The 11,227-nt window shown below is 47.7% G+C and overlaps 1 protein-coding gene across 1 annotated transcript; it reads right to left on the bottom strand.

Moving 5' to 3' along the window:
- Positions 1 to 4,054: 4,054 nt before the first annotated feature.
- LOC127341605 (alkane hydroxylase MAH1-like) lies at positions 4,055 to 5,680 on the bottom strand. Its single transcript, XM_051367466.2, has one exon. It carries the CDS (start codon positions 5,642 to 5,644, stop codon positions 4,103 to 4,105), a length of 1,542 nt encoding a protein of 513 aa, XP_051223426.1. The 5' UTR covers positions 5,645 to 5,680; the 3' UTR covers positions 4,055 to 4,102.
- Positions 5,681 to 11,227: the final 5,547 nt, after the last annotated feature.

Consider the following 11,227-nt stretch of genomic DNA (forward strand, 5'->3'; position numbering starts at 1 on the left):
AAAAGCAAACCATAAATATGTATTCCCAAGTACTAATGAACACTCCACGCTGTCACTCTGGGCATTCATAGGAGGTACTAACACACCAAAATTTCATAGAGACATCCAACTCAAATCATAATTCAGTGAACAAGTATTCTATGAAATATAGCCCAAGAGACCCACATGGTACACACACTGTCACATTTACACACGTGCGACAAGGAGTCTCCAGAGATCACATAAGTAAAATCCACTTGAATAACATAACGACATCTAGATTACAAAACTCATGATCACAAAAAGATCACACCATGGAAGAGAGAGATAAACCACATAGCTACCGTTAGACCCTCGGCCTCGGGGGAGAACTACTCACTCCTCATCATGGGAGTCAGCAACGGCGATGAAGATGGCGGTGGAGTCGATGAAGATGGCTCCGGGCAATTCCCCGTCCCGGCAGGGTGCCGGAACAGAGACTTGTCCCCCGGATCTTGTCTGCGACGGCAGCGGGGCTACGGGAATTTTCATGGATGGAGGCTGATCGATTTAAGGTTTTTGCATCGGGAGCTTTATATAGGCGGAAGGGCGAGGTCGGTGGAGGCCTGGTGGCCCCAGACCACCCCTAGGCGGGGGACAGTGCCAGGCCGCGCCTAGGCATGGTCTGGCCACCCTGTGGCCCCCCTTCGTCTCTCTTCCGGAATTCGTCTTCGTTACGGAAAAATAAGATTTTCATTTTTTGTTTCGTCCAATTCCGAGAATATTTTTTGTACAACTTTTCTGAAATACAAAATAGCAGAAAACAGGGAACTGACACTGTGGCATCTTGTCAATAGGTTAGTGCCGGAAAATGTATAAAAGTGCAACGAAGTATAAGCAAAACATATATAAATTAGTGTAAAACAAGCATGAAGCATCAAAAATTATAGATACATATCACTCCTCCTTTCTCTCATCAGAGTAGCCATCACCAAAGAAAATGGAGGATTTCAGGAGATTAACTTTCTGCCCCAAGGCTATTTCGTAGTCATGCTATACCCTCTTCAGAGTGTTCATGTTTTCAACCGATGCTTCAAGAAAAACAATGCTGTCATCTGCAAACAAGAGATGGGTGATATGAGACCCATCCGATCCAAATTGAACGCCCTTCAGCATATTTTTATGTTGCACTTTCTTGAGCAGAGTTGAAAACCCTTCCACACAAAAGAGAAAGAGGTACGGGGATAGCGGATCCCCCTGTCGCAAGCCCCTTGATGGGTTAAAACCCCAAAGATAAGCCACCATTCAATCTGATAGAGAATCGCACAGATTTGACACACCTCATCACCATGTTAACCCAGCCTTGGGAGAAGCCCATTTTCAGCATCATTTGTTCAAGGAGAATTCACTCCACCCTGTCATAGGCTTTTTGTGATAATTTGGTAATTGTATTAAGTGTTGGGATTAATCTTGTTGCTGCTAATAAGATAATCTGGTAATTGTGAGTAACTAATATTGTAGTTGTAGCTGAGATAACCTGGTGATTATGATTATTAATTAATTTGTTGTTAGAGCTGCTAGGATAACCTAATTGCTGTGACTAAACAATAGGGTAGCTGCAACCTGGTGACTATTTATATATTGGAAAATCTCAGTTCTGGAATAATCTAGTTTCTATCGCTTAATAATATTAATAATATGTTAGTTCTGACTATTTAATATGGCAGTTGTTATTAGGTTAACCTGGTGACTTTTGTTGAGAAATCTTGTGCGGAAAATCAAGAGGATGGCACTTGGAATAGTCTGTTAATACACTAGGTTAATCTTGTAATCGTTTTAGGTTAATTTGGTAGCTGGAAAAACAACCGCAAGTAAGCAATATTGAACTCGGTGATGTCACCTAGATAATCATGGGGAATAATCGACATCTAAGTAGTGCATAGTCCATAGGTTAATTTTTAATTTGATAGTTAAGTAGTCTATTATCTGCTAAGTATGTGACAATAGTATAGCAATTACTGATAAAAAATATTGTCGAAATATATTAATATATGTGATTTAGTTTTAAAGATGTCGTTGCGAGAAATCCAACAATAAAAATGGATTATCACTTTAATTAAATGTTTGGAGGATTAAAGTTTTTAAAAAATTGAATGCAAAGAAATCATCACTTTTATGCATGCTGGCAAGCTAGTACGTGATTAGTTTGTCCACCCTAGTGCTACATCGCTGCGCATGGGGAAAAGTAACGACTTGCAGTGCGTGTACATCCACAGCCAGCCGCCGCACAGTTGACTACACAGCTGCGTCGCATTTTAATCAAGGACTGTACTACACAGCGACGCCGCATATTTGCGTTTCCGTGCGGCGGCTGACAGCTTCATGTTCGTGGTGTCAGAAAAAAGGTGCGCTAGCTCCTTTAACCTCACGTGTGAACACAATGATTTTTCACTGACTCCTTTTGGTTCACGGTGACTTCTCCGCAGAAAACACAATGATTACCTCAAGCTAGAACCGCTTCGTTGTACTAGTTGTACCAGCACCTAAAAATTTAAACATTGTTGTGGCTATAGATAAAAAAACATATCAGATTATTGAGAAACAACTACTCCCTCCGATTCATATTAATTGACTTCAATATGGATGTATCTAGACACATTTTAGTTCTAGATACATCCATATTAGAGTCAATTAATATGAATCGGAGGGAGTACTATTTTTTTCGAAGCAACCACACGAGGTTCTCCGGAGAATGAATACTAGATTTTTCGAAAGAACGGAGTATAAGATTCTCTAACATAAGTTATTTAACAGTAGACTACCAGGTTAATTGCAAAGAACTACTAGATTATATACTCTACAAATGTCTACCAGATTATTTTCAAACGACTATCAAATTATTTACAATTGACTACCAGTACCAGGTTAGTTACAAACAACTACGGAGTACTTGATTCTATACAGACGGCTACCAAATTAGTTGCAAATGACTACCAGGTTAATTACTCTCAGTCACCAGGTTTTGACTGTTAGTACTATATAATTCGCATGCTAATTAGGCACTGTACTAGATGCCAAAGAAAACTGCCAGGTTCATTAAGGCTAATTGTAATTTTAATTGAGCCTAACTGCCGAGTTCTAGACTTCAAAATCTGCGAGAAAACCATCATCCACAAACAAATTGATGCGCATGCATCTGATATCACTCCAGATTTACATGCAAAAGTTAAGGAGTAGCTCAGCCAAAAGAAATCAAGAACAGGACAGGTAAAGGACTACTGGGGCTGTGACTCTATGTGCTTGGTAGCGGCCGTCCGCCTCCACCGCAGCTCTGTATTTGGCGGCGACGACGGTTTCAAGCGCTGCTTCGTGCTTGGCAGCGGCGGCGGCGACGACCTCCAGCGCTGCTTCGAGCTTCGCGCCGGCGGCGGCCGTGTGGCGACGGCGGCCTCCCGCGCAGCTTTGTGCTCCGTGCTCGTCGCCGGCCGTTCGGCGGCCTCCTCCTCCACTTTTCCCTCTTGGGGCTAGTTTGTTTCGCTTTTTCATGGAGAGATGATGTGTGGTCCTCGACAGGACTCAAGATAAGGTTAGGTGGCAACGAGGATTAGATGTGATCGGTCATAAAGAGGAGCGATGCGGCGCTGATTGTTAGATTTTCCCTTTAATCAAACCGTATCCGGTGGTTAAAGGGATTGACTACACAGTGGCGTAGCATTTTAATCAAACCGTACCTATTGACTTGTTAAAGGGATTGACTAGGGGCGTCGCATTTTAATCAAACCGTACCTTGAAAAGATGGTGCCGTTTGTGTATATTTTGATATATCAAGACAGTCGGTCTTGAAAAAAATATCATTGATATGTCAAACTTTTTTGTACGTATTAGACACTCACTCCATCTTTAAAAGTATTATTTTACATATATATTCACACACACGGTCAGGCAGTAGGATCATGCATGTATAACTATATGTAAATGTATATACTCCCTCCGATTCATATTAATTGACTCTAATATGGATGTATCTAGAACTAAAATGTGTCTAGATACATCCATATTGAAGTCAATTAATATGAATCGGAGGGAGTACTATATTGTATGCGTATGCGCATTAAAGTTGCAAGCATAGGATACGTTGCCCTAGCTAGCTACCACCTATGCTGGCATTGTCTTGTCTGTTGTGCACCCTTACCTTGAGCCCATCCTTCATGTGGAGTATGATGGACAGCTTGGGTATGGCCTCGGTGCCGGCAACCTCCATCCGGAACCTGGGGACGACGGCAGCAACAACAGCTTTCATCTGCGAGAACGCCAGGTCCCTGCCGATGCACGTTCGGGGGCCCACGTTGAACGCCACGAACTTGTACGACGGCTGGTGCTGGAGCCGCCCTGCCTCGTTCAGCCATCGCTCTGGTCGGAACTCCATGCAGTCCTTGCCCCACACGGACTCCATGCGGCCCATCGAGTACAAAGAAACGATCACCCGCCGCGTCGTCCCCACGGCCGCGCCGCTCGGCAACGTGTCCGGGTGCACTGCCGCCTTGTGCTCGAATGGCACTGGTGGGTACAGACGGAGTGACTCTGACAGCGCCGCGTGGAGGTAGACCAGTCGCTTCAGCTCGGCGGCGGTGCGGTGTTGGCCAGACGGCGGGTTTTTGTGGAGCTCGGAGAGGATCTTTGCCTCGACGTCCGGGTGTTTGGTGAGCAGCCAGAAGAACCATGTCAGTGCGGAACTCGTCGTGTCACGGCCGGCGATCATGAGGTTAAGCGTCGTGTCACGTAAGAACCGGTCGAACTCGGCGCCTTCCTTGCCGACCTCCGCTTGGCACGCCAGGTACAACGTGAGCAGGTCGGCGCCGTCGTCGGCACCGGCCGCGCGCTCTCGCCGGAGCGAGATGAACTCGGCGATAGACGCGTCGAGCACCTGCCGAGCCTGGTTCATCTTCTTGTGGTGGCCGATGTTTAGGTAGGTCTGGATCCTCAGCCACCCAACGGGCGTCATGTGCCGGTAGAACAGCACCTCCTCGGCGTCATCCATGGCCGCGGCGAAGGGGACTCGCGGGAAGTTGGCGGCTAGGCATCCGGGGTCGACGCCGAACACGAACATCGCCGTGAGGTCGAACGTGAGGCGCATGAACACGTCCTGCATGTCCACGACGACACCAGAGGAAACGAAACCGTGGAGGAGCGGCACGAGCCCGTCGTCGAGCTTACGCGCGGTGCTCCCGGCGACGGCGTCGCGGAACCTCCCGTCGGACAGCAGCGCGTGCGCCTTCCGCCGCTGGAATGCCCAAGACTCGCCGTCGGCGTTGAAGATGCCGTCGCCGAGCACGTCGAAGAGGGCGGCGAACTCCTCGCCCTTGGGGTAGTTGCCGAAGTTGGCGGTAAAGATGTGCGCCACGTCTGCCGGGTTGGCCGTGACGAGCACGTCCACCGGCGTGCCCAAAGGCCCCTTGATGACGTGCGACATCCCGGGCGCCGCGCGCAGGAACTCCGTGAGCCAGTCGTGCACGCGCCCGGCGTTCACGCTGATGGCCGGGATCGCGCCCAACACCGGCCAGTTGGTCGGCAGCCCGTCCCGCCGGTAACACCTGAAGAGCAACAGGACGACGCAAGCCAGCGACGCCATGATCTCTACCGGGTACTTGCCGAGGAAGCCTAGAACCCACCATGACACGACCTCCATTTCCTTTGCGTTGTTTAATTAATCCCGTGGAGTGAAGTGTTCTCGCCGTCTCGGGTGAGTTGGCTAGCCTCAGGGTCATTTATATAAGCGGCTAGCTTAGGGTTTAGGTGCACGTGAAGGCAGGTTTCTTCTACCCTAAAGACTGATGAATGAGCTCACCATGAGCATATATGTAAATGGAAATTAGAGCATCTCAAACCCCCAAATAAGCGCCGGCACCTCCGTTTGGGGGGACGCCGGCACTGCACCTCTATATGGGGAGCTGTTCCCACATCGCGCCCCCAAAACAACGGCCCCGATAGATGTTTTGAATTAAAATCATAAATAAATGCATAGAAAATTGAATAAGAAATATTTTATTCCACAAAGTAATACATAATTGGGAACGTGGTTTACATGAAGATATAGTTTGGAACATGGTTTTCCACAAACTAATGCATAGTTTGAACCATGGTTGACACAAATATAAAACATTGTTAAAAAACTAAACATAACTAGGCCGGTCATCGCAGGTTTCGTGTGTTCGCTGCCAAGAAAAAACACTCGAGGGCACACCCAATCACCCAAACTGGAAAAACCAGCTGGCTAGGGTGCCCCTGTTGGTTCTTTCGATGAAGAACAGCTGAAAACACGCGAGCCGATATTCGCTGCAAAGAAACAACACTCGTCAGTCATCCTCCTTGGCGCTGTCGACGTTGTAGTTCTGGCGGCAACGCGTGTCGTCGAACACCTTGACGCTCATGTCCCTATCGCCGAAGTAGGAGAACACGAGCACGAAGCCGGCTTGGAGGTTGTGGTGGCGCGCGAACTTCTCCCAGCCGATGTGGAGATACATCTTGCCGCGCGTGTCGTAGATCACGTCCACGATCCACCGGTAGTAGCCGCACGAATCCTCCCGCGGATGCAGCGTGCTCGGGCGGTCGTCGCCGGCGACGAAGTCGGCGAAGGTGTCCGGCAGCCTCTGGATGCCGCGTGGGTCGCCCTTGAGGACGAGGACGAACTCGAACAGCACGGGCCCCTCCTCGTCCATCTCCGACGATGAAGACGACAGCGTCGCAGGTGACGGAGTGTGTGCACCTCTACCGCGGCCACGGCGCCGACCTCGGCCTCGACCAGACATGGCGTCTTCTTTTCAGATGGTGGCGGCTAGGGTTGGGGAGAGAGGCGCTAGGGTTTGTGTGTGAGAGGCACGATGAGAGGCGGCCCTTTTATAGGCCGAAGAGAGGCGGGGGAGCGGGGGAGCGGTGGCGCTCATTAAAGGTGGCACGAAGAGCAAGGCGCGCCCGACGAGACGGTTCGCTGCGCGTCTATGGAAACTTCACCGCCGCTGCGCCCCAATTAACTCCCGTCGCGAGGTAGGCGACAGTTAGATTAAAATTGAATGAGCCGCTGACGCGTCAGTGTAATATCCCGGTTTTATATTATATTTTTCTGACATAAAAAATAACTAATAGTTTACGAATTTTGACCTTCTTTACATCTTATATATACTGTATGGAAAATTTGAGTGATCAAGTTCGTGTCTTTGAGCTGATAAGCAAAAAGACTATTGAACTGTTCAAGGCGTATACTCCTCAGGATCGTGAATAATTAAGAAAACCTAGGCTATTAGATTTATTCTCTCTAAACGTGTTCAGTCCAGACCTATTCCGATTGAAAAAAAAAGACAAATAAATAGTTAGCCCAACCCAGCCGGCTACCTATCCTCACCTGACGGTCCTGCCCTAGTCCACCCAGGGCGCCGCCGCCCACGCCACCTTTGCATCATAGATCGTCGGTCGCCGCCCCTCCGTCCGAGTAGGAATCCCAACCTGGAGCCTCGCGGGAGTCCCAGCAGCACATCCCGAAGACCACCCACGTCGGAGCTGCTGTCGCAACATCGATTGGTTTGCATCCTCCTGCAGTCTTTCTCCCCCAGCTAGCGATTGTGAAATTCCAGTGCGTTCGTGGGTGTTGGCTTCAATATTGGTGATACCTGGTATAACCTGATCTAGCGGACAAGTCCCGCTGAGTCCTGATGGTTTTGTGTTTAAAAATCTCAGTACAAATTTATACTAGCAAGTTCCGCCTATTTGTGTCTAATGGAATCTTTTAGTCTCCAACCATGGTTTCCGATAGATGTCTCAAAGAATTTGTCTAAGCTAAAATTATTCACAATCGTTTGTTGTACTTGAAGTAAGCTGTAGCTTGCTCCGTACTAAAATTAATATACCATCTTAGTATGCGTGCTCAATAACACAAGTGCTTCAGGTACAGACCTGCTATAATTTGGAGTGTAGCCGTAGACAAAATAACTAGAGTAAACATGTAAAAGGGGCCAACTCGTAGAAGAACCAGAATTGCGTGTGATATAGAATTATTGTTGTCACCTTATTATCGGAGGGTGGTTTTTGAAGGAGATATGCCCTAGAGGCAATAATAAAGTGGTTATTATTTATATCTCTATGTTTATGATAAATGTTTATATGTCATTCTATAATTGTATTAACCGAAACATTAGTACATGTGTGATATGTAGACAAACAAAGAGTCCCTAGTATGCCTCTTAACTAGCTTGTTGATTAATGGATGATTAGTTTCATAATCATAAACATTGGATGTTATTAATAACAAGGTTATATCATTGTATGAATGATGTAATGGACACACCCAATTAAGCGTAGCATAAGATCTCGTCATTAAGTTATTTGCTATAAGCTTTCGATACATAGTTACCTAGTCCTTATGACCATGAGATCATGTAAATCACTTATACCGGAAAGGTACTTTGATTACACCAAACGCCACTGCGTAAATGGGTGGTTATAAAGGTGGGATTAAGTATCCGGAAAGTATGAGTTGAGGCATATGGATCAACAGTGGGATTTGTCCATCCCGATGACGGATAGATATACTCTGGGCCCTCTCGGTGGAATGTCGTCTAATGTCTTGCAAGCATATGAATAAGTTCATAAGAGACCACATACCACGGTACGAGTAAAGAGTACTTGTCAGGAGACGAGGTTGAATAAGGTATAGAGTGATACCGAAGATCAAACCTCGGACAAGTAAAATATCGCGTGACAAAGGGAATTGGTATCGTATGTGAATGGTTCATTCGATCACTAAAGTCATCGTTGAATATGTGGGAGCCATTATGGATCTCCAGATCCCGCTATTGGTTATTGGTCGGAGTGAGTACTCAACCATGTCCGCAGAGTTCGCGAACCGTAGGGTGACACACTTAAAGTTGGATGTTGAAATGGTAGAACTTGAATATGGAATGGAGTTCGAATATTTGTTCGGAGTCCCGGATGAGATCCCGGACATCACGAGGAGTTCCGGAATGGTCCGGAGAATAAGATTCATATATAGGATGTCATTTTATGTGAATTAAAATGATCCGGAAGGTTCTATGGAAGGTTCTAGAAGGTTCTAGAAAAGTCCGGAAGAAACCACCAAGGAAGGTGGAGTCCCTCCGGGACTCCACCTCCATGTCCGGCCAACCCTAGAGGGGGAGGAGTCCCAAGTGGACTCCCCCTATGGGGGCCAGCCACCCCCCCACATGGAAGGGGGGAATCCCACCCCAAGTGGGATTCCCACCTTGGGTAGGTTTCCCTATCACATGGAAGGTTTTGGGTTCGGGTCTTATTCGGAGACTTGTAGTCCAACACTTGGGGCTTCCACCTATATAATGAGGGGCCAAGGGGAGGGGGCCGGCCACCCAAGAACCACAAGGTGGCCGCACCCCTATAGTGGCCGGCGCCCCCTCTCCCCAAACCCTAGCGGCCTCTCTCCTCCACCACTTCCCGCACGCTTAAGCGAAGCTCCGCCGGATTTCTCCACCACCACCGACACCACGCCGTCATGCTGTCGGATTCAAGAGGAGCTACTACTTCCGCTGCCCGCTGGAACGGGAGGTGGACGTCGTCTTCATCAACAACCGAACGTGTGACCGAGTACGGAGGTGCTGCCCGTTCGTGGCGCCGGTGATCAAGATCTTCTACGCGCTTTTGCAAGCGGCAAGTGAACGTCTACCGCAGCAACAAGAGCCTCATCTTGTAGGCTTTGGAATCTCTTCAAGGGTGAGACTCGATAATCCCCTCGTTGCTACCGTCTTCTAGATTGCATCTTGGCTTGGATTGCGTGTTCGCGGTAGGAAATTTTTTGTTTTCTATGCAACGTTATCCTACGATGGTATCGAGCCGTGTCTATGCATAGATGGTTGCACGAGTAGAACACAATGGTTTTGTGGGCGTTGATGCTCTTGTTATCTTTAGTTTGAGTACTTTGCATCTTTGTGGCATAGTGGGATGAAGCGGCTCGGACTAACTTTACATGACCGCGTTCATGAGACTTGTTCCTCGTTCGACATGCAACTTGTATTGCATAAGAGGCTTTGCGGGTGTCTGTCTCTCCTACTATAGTGAAGATTCAATTTACTCTTCTATTGAAAACATTAGTATCAACGTTGTGGTTCATGTTCGTAGGTAGATTAGATCTCTCTCGAAAACCCTAAACCACGTAAAATATGCAAACCAAATTAGAGACGTCTAACTTGTTTTTGCAGGGTTTGGTGATGTGATATGGCCATAATGTGATGATGAATATGTATGAGATGATCATTATTGTATTGTGGCAACCGGCAGGAGCCTTATGGTTGTCTTTAAATTTCATGTTGAGTAGTATTTCAAAGTAGTTGTAATAGTTGCTACATGGAGGACAATCATGAAGACGGCGCCATTGACCTTGACGCTACGCCGACGATGATGGAGATCATGCCCGAAGATGATGGAGATCATGTCCGTGCTTTGGAGATGAAGATCAGAGGCGCAAAGACAAAAGGGCCATATCATATCACATATGAACTGCATGTGATGTTAATCCTTTTATGCATCTTATTTTGCTTAGATCGCGACGGTAGCATTATAAGATGATCCCTCACTAAAATCTCAAGATAATGAAGTGTTCATTGATACGTCTCCGACGTATCGATAATTTCTTGTGTTCCATGCCACATTATTGATGATATCTACATGTTTTATGCACACTTTATGTCATATTCGTGCATTTTCTGGAACTAACCTATTAACAAGATGCCGAAGTGCCAGTTGCTGTTTTCTGCTGTTTTTGGTTTCAGAAATCCTAGTAAGGAAATATTCTCGGAATTGGACGAAATCAACGCCCAGGGTCCTATTTTGCCACGAAGCTTCCAGAAGACCGAAGAGGAGACGAAGTGGGGCCACGAGGTGGCCAGACTATAGGGCGGCGCGGCCCAGGTCTTGGCCGCGCCGACCTATAGTGTGGGCCCCTCGTGTGGCCCCCTGACCTGCCCTTCCGCCTACTTAAAGCCTCCGTCGCGAAACCCCCAGTACCGAGAGCCACGATATGGAAAACCTTCCAGAGACGCCGCCGCCGCCAATCCCATCTCGGGGGATTCAGGAGATCGCCTCCGGCACCCTGCCGGAGAGGGGAATCATCTCTCGGAGGACTCTACGCCGCCATGGTCGCCTCCGGAGTGATGTGTGAGTAGTCTACCCCTGGACTATGGGTCCATAGCAGTAGCTAGATGGTTGTCTTCTCCCCATTGTGCTTAATTGTCGG

Source organism: Lolium perenne, chromosome 3 (genome assembly GCF_019359855.2).
Source record: "Lolium perenne isolate Kyuss_39 chromosome 3, Kyuss_2.0, whole genome shotgun sequence".
NCBI lineage: Eukaryota > Viridiplantae > Streptophyta > Magnoliopsida > Poales > Poaceae > Lolium > Lolium perenne.

Coding starts and splice junctions, on each gene's coding strand:
- LOC127341605 (XM_051367466.2), bottom strand. CDS start 5,644: ATGGAGGTCGTGTCATGGTGGGTTCTAGGCTTCCTCGGCAAGTACCCG.